This window comes from Diaporthe amygdali (assembly GCF_026229845.1).
Source record: "Diaporthe amygdali strain CAA958 chromosome Unknown NODE_11_length_1138210_cov_64_948100, whole genome shotgun sequence".
Classification (NCBI taxonomy): domain Eukaryota; kingdom Fungi; phylum Ascomycota; class Sordariomycetes; order Diaporthales; family Diaporthaceae; genus Diaporthe; species Diaporthe amygdali.
This window is the reverse complement of record NW_026517031.1, coordinates 412808-426333: the sequence shown is the minus strand read 5'-3', so window position 1 is coordinate 426333 and position 13526 is coordinate 412808. Positions and strand designations below refer to the sequence as shown.

Here is a 13526-nt window from a genome sequence, read left to right as displayed (position 1 = left end):
AAGGCATTCACATAAGAGATTATGTTACAGAACGCTCTCCGGATCTCTTGTGATAGGCTCCTATAACTGATTATCCCGTAAGATGTTGTCCCATGAAAGTTGATCGGGTCATCCCATGCAAGGGTGTCCCACGGCACGTTATCCACGTTATCCCATAAGACATTGTACCATGTAACGCATCACCCCGATATTGAGATCTCTAAGCTGCGTAGAACATGCTCTAGAGACACAACTGTGGAGTAATTTTCTACTTTATTGACGATATTTCATGATTAGTCTCTCTTGTGACAATGTCATATGCACTTTCGAAGCTTTAACCCTAAGTTCTCTTCCCTGACTTGATTACTGGCTGGCGAAGCTAATCTGATCTGTACCTATGTGCCAATCTATCTGGCCCATCACGGCGTCAAACAGAGGCACATCTCCTTTTCTGGAATGGATAACCTTATAGATGGATGCCATCCAGAAGCAATGGTGTGGTATGAGGATTTACATGAATGCATGGTGCGTTCTCAGAATGATGCAGTCAACCGCCCTCTACCCGTAAAATTCGCTGACATCGAACTTCTTCAAGCTGGGTCCTTCAGGTTGTCCGTGGCTGGAAGCTTGTCAGCTGTCTGGTACTTCTTGAAATCCATAACTGTATCACCACAAACCTTCAAGATGGAACAGAACGTTGGACTGGTAGTTCTTGAACATCTGTGCAACAAGCTCGATGTTCATGTTTTGGATGTTGATCTCCTGTTGAAGCATAAGCTTGAGGAAACGCCATAGACAGAGATGATGTCTTACTTGTAGAGTCTTATTCATGACCATCACTGCTTCGTTCAATTTCTCCTGCAAACAGTCGTCAGATGCTGAATACTTCATCCAGGCACAGAGTCAAGGAACATAGGGGAGCACCCACCACGTTCGTAACGACTCGGGATAGCAGAAGGTTCTGCTGATGCTCATGGGGGCTCTCCTATCAATACATCAGCGGCCGAATTCCAATGCATTTGCTACTGCAGACGTACCATATTGGTTATCAGGCGGCGTGGTTGTAGATGCGTCAATATTGACTTCCTGATGAGGGTTGCCTAGGGTTTGGCGCGTCTGCAATCACGCTGTCAGAATCAAGGCCATTAAGAGACAGTGTTAGAGAGGGTGTAGCGCCATTTGTACTGTGCCCTTAGAAGGTCATCCCTGCGAGGCTTACCGGCCGCAGCTGCACCCAGCTTTGAGAGCTTCAATCCAGACAATACCGAGCGCAGGTAACTTTGGCCAGACACAAACCGAACTCATCGACCTACTCATCTACGAACAAACTACGCACTACACATCGTCACGAATCACTGCTCTGCTGTGCACATTCAGGGCGAGATCAGCACTCCAAACACAAGATGAACAGCGCCGAGGCGAAAGAGGCCAAAGAGGCCGAACAGGCGGCACACTACGCGCTGATTGAACAGCTCGACATCCACTCCATCCACAAGTCCTTCCGAAACCCCGCCTGGCGGCCCAACCAGAGGCGCAACAAGAACATCAAGACCATCCTCGGCGACGCCTCTCGCAGAGAAGCCTCCCTGGCCGCCACGCCGATGGACAACGGCTCGGGCGCCGCAACGCCGAACGACGCCGCCGCAGGCCGCGACGACGAGAAGGACGACGGTCTATCAACAAGCGGCACGTCCACGCCAGCCAACGAGGCCTCCTCCACACCCGGCGGCCCCAACGGCAGCGCGTCGTCGCAGCCCAACCTCGCGCAAGCGTCGCGCAGCCTGTCCAAGCTCGTGCTGGAGAAGAGCCTGCGGCCCAACGGGGCGGGCATGACGACGGGCGGGCTGAGCGGGGGCGCGGGCGCGCCGAGCGCGACGTACACCAACATCGAGAGCGCGCCGAGCCTGGCGCCGCAGAAGCGGTACTGCGACGTCACCGGCCTGCCCGCGCCGTACCAGGACCCCAAGACGCGGCTGCGGTACCACGACAAGGAGGTGTTTGCCATGATCAGGGGCCTGCCGCAGGGCTATGCCGAGCAGTACCTGGAGGCGCGTGGCGCGCATACGGTCCTGAAGTGAGGACTGTCCAGGTGCTTTTCGCGCGGACATCTTACATTACATGAGCACGAGGCTGGGTTGGACCGGGTTATAATTTGAGGCTACGAGTATGGTACGGTGGAGACGGCGTTCAAGGAGCAGGCAGGTCACGACATCGGCGGTGGCAAATATCAACGGCAGGCGTTTTGGAGCCCCCAAGGGGACTGGGCTTATTGGTGCAAGACTCTGTCGAATTGCAAGCACGCATGGCGGCATCTGAGAGAGGATAGAGAGGGAGAAAGAGATATGTACGACCATCAAAGTCAAGCCCCGACTACGCACCCAAAGTCTTTCGACAACGGGATGACAGTTGACGCTCCGGCTTAATCGCGATCGATTGTTCTTTGCCTTTTCAAAAGAGAAAGCCGACAGATCACCGAGAACTCGTGGGGAGACAGGACTCAGTTACCAAGCGAAAGAGCTAGGCCGTCGGGGCATGTAGTTGTGCTGGTTGAGAGAAGACAATGAAGAGGGATTGGAGTGGTGTGTCCAAGCATGGAACGCAGCCCCCTTACCTAGCTGACTGGCGAGATAGAGGCTTTTCGAGGATGTGAATCCCATGCCATCAACAATTTTGAGTACCAATCTTGGTGTTTTCCGTGCCATACAATGCCGGCTTGTTGACAGAGCAAAGGGTCATTCTGAAGACAGCAGAGCTTGGAAACTAGAATTTTGTATGATAGCTAACCTATAATGGCCCGTGCGTGCTTATGTCATGTCTAGGTTACAACTGCAGTCCGGGCTGTGCAATCCACTCAAGCAGCGGCCGGCACAGACTTATCCTTCTCCATCATCTCCAGATAGTACGGAACGGTCGCGTCAAGAATCCCCTCAATACCCTTGACCTTGAAGTTGCCGTAATTTTTGGTGAACTCCTCCATGGCAAAGTTGATGTTCGCTTTCGTGGGGTAGTCGCCGTCGCCTTTGATAAGACCCTTCTCTACGGCCTCGGGCCATTTTCTCGAAACAATCGGGAAGATGTCGTTCCACTTGAACCTGGCCGCCTGTACATAAGTGACAATGTGCTTGCTGGGCCCTGACTCCGGCGTCTTGACATTATCCAGTTCCAGGCTCTTGTGCACGACATCCACCAAGTCGTCAACAAGCAAGCCGCCGGCCAGTGTCTGAGGGTTGGGTCCGCCATCCTTCGACAGGCTTGCGCCTGTCAACAGAGGCAGCAACACCGAGTTGCTCGTCCCCCAGACATCGGCCATGCTAGTCGCCAGTGGCACCTTTCCGAAGATGTAACATGGCGCCAGGTTGATCATGTCGAAGTTGACGCTTCCCTCCGCAACAGCCTTCTCCATCCACTTGAGCGATTGTTTCAGGGCGGCTGTCTTTGCCGCGCAGTAACCAACCAAGGGGCTGTAGTACGGTGGCCCGAAGTCATCGTTTGGCTTGTCGCCCAGGAAGATCTCCTCTTCTGGGACATATGTGCCTCCGACTAATTCGGGCCCGGCGAACGCGCCCAGCGACGACAGCACCACCACCCTCTTCACTGTTCCAGCCTTCTGGGCGCTTTCCAGAGCTCGCAGCGTGCAATTGACCGCTGGGACGACGACGTTCTTTTCCACATCTCCGTCCGTGAACGGTGTAGGGCTGGCGCAATGGACGACCAGGTCCGTGCCGGCTGCGGCGTCATCCAGGCACCCTTCTGCCGTGAGATCCGGCACGATGAAGAACTTGCAGGCCGAGTCTTTGCCCAGCGAGGCGATGGGGGTTGCTTCTCGCACAAACTTAGCCTTGGAGTCGCTCCGGACGGCTATGTGGACTGTGTAGCCAGCCTTCAGGATGTCGATGAGGATGGCAGAGCCGAGGAAGCCGGTCGCGCCAGTGAGGAGAACTTTGCCTTGAGCCATGTTGAAATTCTTCTTGTAGGGACGTTGGAAGACATAGAAAGCAGGTGAGGGGCACGCAAGGTATACATCACATTTCAACTCGAGCGTCTTTTATACTTACGCGATCGTATGCTCATCTAACCGCGCTCTCCGTATTTTATCCTTAACAAGCGCTCCTAGCGCACGGAAGCAACTATCACCGGTAACTAGTAATACAGTAAGATTCAAGACGCACTACAGACCTATAGTCTCTTCCATGGTTCCTGGCTTTGCGGGACTTATTCAACCAAAGATCTTGGCAAACACAGTGACAGGATGTAGCATGTGTTAGTGCTGAGTAAGGTACATGCTCGAAAAGGGCAACGACGATCAGACTCGGGGAGTTATCGCGATGGCCCAAATAGCATGAGCTGAACACGAGTTGGCGGAGAAGGAAGAGGTTCCCGGAATCTGTTGTTGCTTACACAGTATCTGCCGGCTCGAAACAGGGGTAGGAGTGGCCGTCGCTGTTAGCTTCCGCGCACGGCAATCTGACAGAGGGATCGGCCGCTGTATGTGCCACAACAGGCCGCTGCTGGCAGCATAGCTAACCCTGCCACGCCTGCCCTTGGCTTAGGGGGGTAGCTTTCTGAGAACTGACCAGCTGCAGGCCACCCCTGTTTCAGTCGCAACGAGACACTTTTCAACATTTCCGGCCGTTTTGCGACAAACCACCGCCTCGCTGTTACTGAATTGGGGCCGATTTCTTCGCCGACAACTCGCCGGAAATCCAAATCCTCCCTAATCCTGCACCGAGTGTTTCTCGCCTGCGATACGCCAAGATGCCTTCAATGTGGCTGTCGGACGCCCAAAGTATGCTACAATGCGGTTTCCCCAAAGCTCTTTGCCCCTCGACGCGTCGCAGGCACGCGACCTGACGGGGTGGCCAAGGAAATGGACGATGAAAGGCTGACCTGGAGGCTTTCTCTGCGACAGAAATCGGAGTGGCATTCTGCTCCGGCGGTACGATCTCACTGTCCATTGACGGGCAAAATGTGGTCTTGTCGCAATGGCTGACAGCTAGATAGGCGGCTTCTTCCTGATAGGAGGAGTGATGCTCTTCTTTGACAGGGCTATGTGAGTTGTCGCAAAGCAATTTGCACCCTCCTGTGGGATCTTTGTTTGGCTGACGTTTGGGGACCTTGCCAGGCTCGCGATGGGAAACGTATGCGGCCCCCTGGATACGAATTTGCGGTGACCTCCGAGACCTGTGCCTAAGCTGACCTTCGTGGGCGACAGATCCTCTTCCTGATCGGACTTACCATAATAATCGGGCCGCAGAAGACACTTCTCTTCTTTGCGAGGAAGCAAAAGGCAAAAGGCACGGCGGCGTTCTTCGCTGGGCTGGCTCTGATATTGCTGCGGTGGCCTTTGATCGGATTCTGCGTCGAGCTGTACGGTATTATGGTGCTGTTTGGCGATTTCTTCGGTACTATAGCTGCCTTCGCGAGGAGTGCACCCGTCGTTGGGCCGTATATTGGAGTCGTGATAGATCGGCTCGGGATGGGTGGCAGGAGAAACGCGGAATTGCCGGTCTGATCCTGCGTCGACGGCATGCTTGATGACGCTTGTAAGATGAGAACCGGGTAAAACCACGGCCTTGGCAGGCTACTTGGATAATGGCAGGGCAAGGTTTAAATTGCTGTCTCGTAGACATATTTGCGGCGTTCTGAGTGGAAGAATACCCATCTTTGCATCTGGGCTGTTTCTGTACGCTACTGGCCCCAAAGAACACCTTCACGGTATCACAATTATTGCTGTCAAAAGACAATATGTACGACGTTGCCTCGGATATGCAGAAAATCAACGACGGCGTTCGCTGCTCAAAATTCGGCGTTCCCACTTGGTCCGCGCTGTTCTATAGACTCAACGCACTGCCACGTGTCTAGGTGGGTGGCTCCCCTTCTTCATATCCACTTCGAGTCTCTCCGTTCCGTCCTCCTCCAGGCTGGATTCCTTAGTAGCCTTGGCCAACGAGGTAGTCCTTGAGCGCCTCAACAGTCTGTGTGGTGTTTCCTGCCTGTTGGGCCTCGCCATGGTGTGCGACCAGGATGGCCTGCTTCGACGTGGAGACGGCGATGCCGGTTCGTCCCTGGATGTTGTTGCAGTGTCAGGCACTGCTCTGTCTGCTGCCGCATCTAGAGTTTTATCGAGAGGTTCTTACCTGTCGGGCGTAGATGTTGCCGTCATCAATACGGGTGACGACAAATCGCTCGCCAGCAACGTGGATGCCCTCAGCGTGTGCCTTGTCAACGGCGGCCGTCTCGCCCCGGGCGATGTCGGCGAGGTTCTTCATCTCCTCGGCGCTGATCTGTTTTCCATTCCGTGTCAGCCAGCTGGATCGTCCCGAATGCCATCTGTCGGCATCGCTGTCAAGGGGTGTCGAGCTCGGGTGGTGGGCATAACATGGCCTCATTCCTGGAAATGGCGGGGTAATTCCGTACCGTGAAGCCGGAAGTGGTAGCCCAGGCACTGTCGCCGGCAGCGCTGATGATGGCGCCCTTGTCCACATGACCGGAGCCGACAAGGCTGCAATGAAAGTCAGCACATGGAACTAGTCATGGTGTTCTGTGATTGTTGTGGCGAGGTGCTGTCGTTACCTGGAGTCAACATAAGCTGTGACAGAGTTAGCTTCATCGCCGCGGCGCCAAGGTGGGGGTTCAAAAGGGGCATGAGCTGGGTAGGAATGGCTGTTACGGTACCTTGCCACGACATCTTGTTGGTGTTTTGGGTTGTGTGATACGGGGTACGAAGAATTCGAAAAGGTTCTGTGCAGAAGAAGGAACACGGTTTCAAAGGTCAGTGGTAGTAGCGGGAAGCTGTCGTTTGGGTATGATGTGGTTGTTTTGGAGTTCCAAAATGTCCCGCTGCCCGAATTGCTTGGTTTTTTGGCACCCATGTCACCTTAAGTAAGCGGGTCTCACCAATCCACTTCCAATCTCTGGTGATTTACCGTGCTCAGTGATCAACACAACCCCTCTACACCTACGCATCTCTCTTGGGAGTACGGGTCCGTATCAGCTCGAGCATTCTACTGCAAGCCAGACGGCATGATGCCGCCTAATGCATTCATATTATCCATGCCTGTGACCAAGTGCCGTTTTCTGGGCACATGCTCACAGAAGACGAACCTTTTTTGGGGGCGGCTGTATGAGGCTCTCGTGCAAGAGTGCAGCGTGAACCGCGGGTCACCGACACCGAGACCGTCAGACCGCTCTTGATGGGTCTCATAGACAGCCGTGGACCGACCAGTCGAAGCGGTAAAGCCAAGGGGGCCACAGTGCCTATCGTCACGTCATCTCGTACCGTGCACTGGTCTCTTCAATCATCGAACTCGAAATTCGAAAGCTTGGTCATGCCGGCCTGGCAGCGCAAGACCATATCAATTCGGGACCCTTCAGGCTAATACGAATTGGAGGCGCGACTCAGGTTTAAATGCCGTGTATTCTTCGCTGACCAACACGCATAACTTATACCCCTTTGGATTGTTTTATGCCATCCGCAAGTTTCTCCTGAGCAGCTCGTTTTGCAGCGCGCCCCTCTGATCTAGAAGGAGGCTCGACGCAGTTTCATCGGTAGACAAGGAATCGAAACATCGCGAACCAAGTTTATGCTCGATACTTTGACACCGCAGAAACCAGTTCTGGAGGGTGACATTCTCCACGGATAGGAGGCAGTCAAGCTCGTGAAAACGGAACGACATCCGGGATGCCCCTCAGATCTCGGGCAGCCCCAGTTTTGTGACACAGGGCCATCTGGACGAACTGCTTGTCGGGGCCTTGGACTTTTGCAACTCTGCATATGTACATGCACCAGTTGGGCAGGCAGCCCGAACGATGTTCGAACCGATCCTCTCTGGGACAGATCCACGAGCCTTGAAACGTTGCTGGCATCTCATGTCAGCTGCAGATCACGCCGCATAGAGGAGCCTGCTAAAGGGAACTCCTTGCTTCGAGATTTTGCACCAATTGTCCAGACCGGCGATCCGATGGTGCGGTAGATCACCTTAAAGAACTGGTCTCGACTTTGAAAGATGCACAGGATCACCGGTCCGAGCTTTGCGGCGCGTTCCGTGATCTCGACAACATACTCGTCGACTTTCTGGGACGATGCTGATAGAAGCCATCGGTTGTCACGCGTGCGCGACCCGAGACTTCTCACTATAAAACTCGGATACAGTCCACACCCGCGCTCTATACGGAATGACCATTGAACCCACCGCAGGTTTGCTCATTGTCGATGGTAGCTTTTTCGAAGGTTTAACTAAGTAGCAGCCGTTACCTTGTTCTCTTGGCTTGCGCAATTTGTTGTTGATTGTACCTGGTCAACGAACTTCGCGTCACTCCCTTGCGTGTCCGGCAGTGCGGCTCCTCTGAGAAGGTTCACAACGTTTCTCACAAACTTTCATCCGACTTCATTTCTTCCATTGGCGTTCTCGAAGCACCCTCTCTAGGACGGGGGACCTTCTGTCCAAGTCAGAAGTTTCAGCCACGGCCTCACACGATTTGCATTGATGAGACATTATAAGCTATGCTATTTCCGGTAGGGTGAAACAACATTCTTGGCAGCCGGGTAGTGTTCAGGTGTTACCTGGCGATTTGACCTCCAAGGGATTCAACCATCTGTGATCAATCACACAGCATGGGCCACAGGGCAGCCCCGGATCAGTTCTGAGACGATGATCTGGCTGTCACGGGCAGATAATCGCCTAAGCGTGGGCACGTCTGAGCGCCGGCGAGCAGCTCCACGACCAACGACACTGGAGCGGCTACTATACAACGCTTCGTTATAAGACGAGGTGTCAGCGCTATTCGTAGCTGCCTCTTCAGTCGGCAGCCGAATGCAACGCTGCTAGCCTTGCAGTAAAGTTGGACGTCGGCTGCACTCCACCTCTACCATTGAGGTATCAACTCATTTCACATCGCAAGCTTATTATAGCAATTTCGCAAACTAGTTCTGGCGCAAGTGGCATCTAATTTGCTGCCACATATTCTGACGACCAATGGGTTGGCCAGCAATATCAGCTCATCATCGCAACCCTGAAGCCTCATTGATGTCACATCCACTCACGTCGTCTTGACGGCCCCAGCCGGACGGCACCCTCCAAGACCCCAAGCTCAGCTTGACTTCGCGACCAGCTGAGCAAGATATGACTGGGGCTGATATCTCACGCCTTCATCGAGATGCCGATGGGGCATCGCGAATGATCAAGCCATTATGCGCTCCATCTTTGATTAGGGGTGGCAATGTGTGGACGTCATCTCAGGACGACTTGGCAGGACATCCCAGTATCTCATTAAACAGAGTTGAACGCCTTTGTGGCGGTCAGACTGAGGCTCGTTCGGCGGGCCGTCAGCGCGGAGTAGTCGCCAACGTCTTGACTCGAAATTCCGAAACAGTAATCATTCTTCAGAGAAGCCAACGGTGCAACGCTCGCGGTGCTGCACTGCAAAGACCTCATTAGTCTGATGGCCTAGAACAAGGGTCTCATCCTACGCCCGCCGGTCTGTTCCACTCAAGACCCTGGTCTTGTCCGGGGCACCCCGTACGCCTTGCAAGGACATACCCATGTCGATGATCTCTCTGGAAATAAACCATCCCTTCCAATCTCAAACGCACCATAGAAGACTGGAGGCTTGGGGGCACAAGCAGATTCCCGGCAGGAATCTATCTGCTGTATCGCTGGCAACACATACACATGGTCAACAAATTGGTAGGTCTGGAATATGTAAGTTGCTTGCTTCTTCATGTCCTCACGAGTTTCTTTAGCACTCATATCTGCCTCTGTCTCGCGGAGCTCCTGGCAGCCCGACGGCAAGTGCTTCGCTCGTCGACAAAATCCTCGTCCTTATTCATGTTATCATTGCCTAGCGCATTTTATAGGGACCACTTACATGCAGGTCGCGTGTTGCCATTCATCTTCTCGAAACCCGTCCCCACATTACACCGAAGCAGTCCTCCTCATCTGCGGTGACCGGGAATTTGACCATCTGAAGTCCCGTATTACATAGTACATTGTACCAAGAATACGGGGATCGACAATTGTTCAAAGTGGTCCCAACTCCGGAAAGCTCCAGTCTGGCCGGACAGCACTGGGTCATCAGATGGAGCATGGGAGGTACGAAGGAAGTGGGCTACAGATGCACGGCCGAGACGCAGCAAGTGTATCAGGCCCTCCCCTGCAATCATTAAACTCGTTCCCTACCGGCAGATTCCCTTCAAATGCTGGCACCTCCCCTAACAAAATCCATCCCGGGTACAACTTCCATTTCTTCGACCGCCCGTTGCCTCGAATACCGTCATCATCACAAAGCTCCGTGCCGCCGGCAATCATGGCCTCAGCACGACCCAGCACGTCTGGGAGCCTGACGGCCAAGGGGTCATCACGGAGTAACTTGGACAAGAGGATGTCGAAGGACGACATGTTTTTCAGAACTGCACGACAAAAACAGGGCCTCGACAAACGAGTATCCAGGGACGACATGTACATCAGAAGTCGCATGGCTGAGATGTCTCAGTACCACGTGCCCGTCCGGGGTTCAACACTGACCCCAGAGCACAGCCCGAATTTTCCAGTAATACACGAGGTGTCTATACCGATCAGGGTGCAGACTCCAGAGTCAATAACTTCGGGCGAAATTCCAATAGGGATGGCTTTGGGGAGCCCTCCGTTACGACCAGATCCCTCACCCTCGAGATGGCAGGCTCAGTTTCCACCAGCGTCTCCTCAGATGATCAGCTCTTCAGAACCCTCATCCGCGGGTGCGGCTCCCGTTGGGTCTTTGCAAAGGAAAAAGACCGGGAGGCGGAAGCTGTTCGGTGGGCTATTCGGTGGTGGGAAGAAAAAGGAAGAAGTGCACGGGCTGGCACAAACCGACGCTGGCAAGTCGACCATAACACTTGCGCGAACTGTTGAAGTATCAACGTCGTCTGTGAACGTGGCTACAAAGCCAACACCCACGAGGAGCAATACCCAAGCGGAACGAAAGGTACCGAAGCACAAGCCGATCATGATCCGATCGAATACGATGCCTCAAAACGTTGACGAGCCGCCTACCCAACCAAAAAGCGCTGGGCTACCTGGACGCCAAGGGAATACATATCGGCAGCAGCAAGCGAATATTCCTCCTATTCCGTCATTTCTGGATGTGAATATTCCCGACACAAAGTTGGAGCGGTACAGCGTCATGTTTAGCGATCTCCTTGGGCACCCTCAACCGAAGCAAGACTCTGCTGGATCGTTATTGTTGAGACGACAAGCAACATTGCAGCGGTTGAAGACAATCGACGACAAGGTCGAGGCAGAGGAGATGGAGAAAGAACGTTCGTCAAGACAACGAAGAGCAACCTCACCACAGCCAACCGCGACACCTCAGTTGAGGCTATTCCCAATGCCATCCGAAGGCCGTGTGACTCCCGCTTTGGATACTCCTACGAGTCGTTCCCGGCAGATGAGATCGAACACTTCACCAGGAAGACTACCCTCGCCAACGCAGGCAACTTTCGACACCAAGCCAGGTCCAAGTGCACCGTCGAAGAGCCATGGCCCTACATTAGTTGTACCTAATCCCTTCGAAAACTCCCCGCCGCAAACGAGGAAACAACCGAAGCGAGAACTTGAACCGATCTACCCCACCGACACGAGTTTCCACTTTGGGCCAGACAAGTCAGGTCTCATACTCGACTCACCAACTGAGATGGACTCTCCTGCCGACGAAATCGTCATCTCGCAGCCTTTCAAGCCTACACTCCACGAGCCACAATGGCAGATGGTCTCACCGCAATCAGTCTCCGCATCATCTACCGCCGCCTCGGTGTTATCCGGCCCCCGTCAACGCTCGCCCTCGGCAGCCTCCTCTGCTACGGCACACACGCATGCCACCAAGCCATCGAGCGACTTGGACGAGGCAGACGCCGCGTTCCAGAGCGCGGTGGAGGTCAGCATCGCGCGTCAGATCAGCATCTCCCGGCAGCAGCGGCAGCTCTTGCGGCCGCTGCAGACGAGGAGGGGAACCGCCGGCGCGGAGCGCAGCGCATCTGTCAGCCCGCTCGGGGTGAAGATTGTGAAATCGCCAAGCCCGAGCAGGCGTCTCACGGACGAAGAGTCGATCAAAGAGACTAAGAGCAGCACACCGACGTTGATCCACCCGAGGGAGAGCCCAGTCAACCCAGCACACCTAGCGCAGAACAGGAAGAGCTCGTGGGCGGTTGTGGAAGGCGGTTGATATCTCCCCCCCCCCCCCCAATTTCATTTTTCAAAATCAAGCGAGCTGGGTTGTTTTACATCGCATCTTGAATTGGTCTCATCATGCTAGCGAAGGATTTCGGAAGGCGCACAGGCGGTGCTTGTCATGACATGCTTCTGGGAAGCGAGACAGGAGTTTCGATGGTTCGAACATAGCGGGAGCGGCAACCTTTTTTTCCCCCTCTCTTCTTTCTACTGCTTCAAGTTTCTCTTCTCTTTCAATTTCCTTTGTGGACATTCCCTTGACCATTTCCTTCTCTGTCCCACACGGGATAATGTTTCGGGCGCGGGCGAACGAGCGATTCTACAAAGGCCCAGCGACCGACGGGGTACCCTCCGGTCCCCTCTTCCGGCCTTTGCAAAAGACTTTCTCCGGCTTTAATTGCTCCCTGTATAAGCCTTTCACCAGGAGCGAGCCTCGACGGTTTCCAGACCCTGCTATGCAACATTTCTTCCTTTCATCGATACCTCGGCGAATTTTACGAAGCCACTCTTGAAGGACACGTGCGTGAGGAGTGCGGGCGGACGGGTGGGCGGCGGCTTGAAGTTCTCTTTTGGGACAGGCTCACTTCTTTGGTGACCGACCACCACGGGCAGGTGGAAGGTGGTGAACTAGGATGGATGTGGGGTGAAGTTGGAGGCTAGTGGTTGGATATATATCATATGTCGCCATGCCAGTCAATAGGCAGTTTCAAAATGAAGAAGCTCTTCAAGACGAACACCAAATGATCGCCACTCTTGTGACATGGTCCCTCCGGAATCCAACAAGCTTCCCATGCGTGCATTTTGTGATGGAGATCTCTAACGTGATAGCCGCAAGCGTGAATCGGCAGGGTAGCATTGTCAACAGCACTCACGCAACGGCCGCTGTGAAGAAGTGGAATGTGGGTAGTAGCTGTGCTTCTAAACTTAAACAATTCTATGCTATGAGTCGGCTGTCATATGGATTGTGACAGCGGTCGGTGAGTTTCGCGTTCGTCACTGATGTCACCTTGCCTGCTGATGTGACCGTTTCAGCAAAACGCGCAGACCATGTCACATGTGTCGATTGACGGCTGGCAAGAGCATCCATGCCCGCGGACATGAACAGCACCGGGGCTTCGGGTGCTGGATTTCCACCACGTGCATGCCGAGCCTCACAACCCGGAAAAATCATAGGAGAATTGATTATATAGGTCGACCGAAGGGCGACACAAGCTAGGGTCTCAACGCCAAATGTGTTTTGCAGGCGGATGCGCAAATGATTGCTCTTTTAAACTAAGAAGCCTCCAAACTACCCAGGTACGACCCAAACCTCAGTTATCAAAGGGAAACCCGGAAAAGACAGGA

The 13526-nt window shown here is 53.9% G+C and overlaps 6 protein-coding genes across 6 annotated transcripts; 3 read left to right on the top strand and 3 right to left on the bottom strand.

Annotated features, from left to right (window-relative positions):
* Positions 1 to 569: 569 nt before the first annotated feature.
* On the bottom strand, positions 570 to 1019 carry J7T55_014406 (uncharacterized protein; the record flags this gene model as incomplete). Its single annotated transcript, XM_053142401.1, has 5 exons — positions 570 to 598; positions 657 to 741; positions 793 to 837; positions 908 to 964; positions 1017 to 1019. The coding sequence occupies 5 exons, from the start codon at positions 1017 to 1019 to the stop codon at positions 570 to 572; spliced, it is 219 nt and encodes a 72-aa protein (XP_052994596.1).
* A 363-nt stretch (positions 1020 to 1382) lies between these two features.
* On the top strand, positions 1383 to 2057 carry J7T55_014405 (uncharacterized protein; the record flags this gene model as incomplete). The annotated part of the gene is made up of 1 exon (XM_053142400.1): positions 1383 to 2057. One exon carries the CDS (start codon positions 1383 to 1385, stop codon positions 2055 to 2057), a length of 675 nt encoding a protein of 224 aa, XP_052994595.1.
* Positions 2058 to 2830: 773 nt separating this feature from the next.
* On the bottom strand, positions 2831 to 3934 carry J7T55_014404 (nad dependent epimerase dehydratase; the record flags this gene model as incomplete). Its single annotated transcript, XM_053142399.1, has 1 exon — positions 2831 to 3934. One exon carries the CDS (start codon positions 3932 to 3934, stop codon positions 2831 to 2833), a length of 1104 nt encoding a protein of 367 aa, XP_052994594.1.
* Positions 3935 to 4734: 800 nt separating this feature from the next.
* On the top strand, positions 4735 to 5491 carry J7T55_014403 (got1 family protein; the record flags this gene model as incomplete). Its single annotated transcript, XM_053142398.1, has 5 exons — positions 4735 to 4765; positions 4889 to 4915; positions 4981 to 5029; positions 5102 to 5117; positions 5192 to 5491. 5 exons carry the CDS (start codon positions 4735 to 4737, stop codon positions 5489 to 5491), a joined length of 423 nt encoding a protein of 140 aa, XP_052994593.1.
* Positions 5492 to 5909: 418 nt separating this feature from the next.
* On the bottom strand, positions 5910 to 6667 carry J7T55_014402 (profilin; the record flags this gene model as incomplete). The annotated part of the gene is made up of 5 exons (XM_053142397.1): positions 5910 to 6044; positions 6117 to 6263; positions 6397 to 6481; positions 6553 to 6568; positions 6655 to 6667. 5 exons carry the CDS (start codon positions 6665 to 6667, stop codon positions 5910 to 5912), a joined length of 396 nt encoding a protein of 131 aa, XP_052994592.1.
* A 3617-nt stretch (positions 6668 to 10284) lies between these two features.
* J7T55_014401 (uncharacterized protein) lies at positions 10285 to 12177 on the top strand (the record flags this gene model as incomplete). Its single annotated transcript, XM_053142395.1, has 3 exons — positions 10285 to 11275; positions 11329 to 11511; positions 11615 to 12177. The coding sequence occupies 3 exons, from the start codon at positions 10285 to 10287 to the stop codon at positions 12175 to 12177; spliced, it is 1737 nt and encodes a 578-aa protein (XP_052994591.1).
* Between the last annotated feature and the right edge of the window lie 1349 nt (positions 12178 to 13526).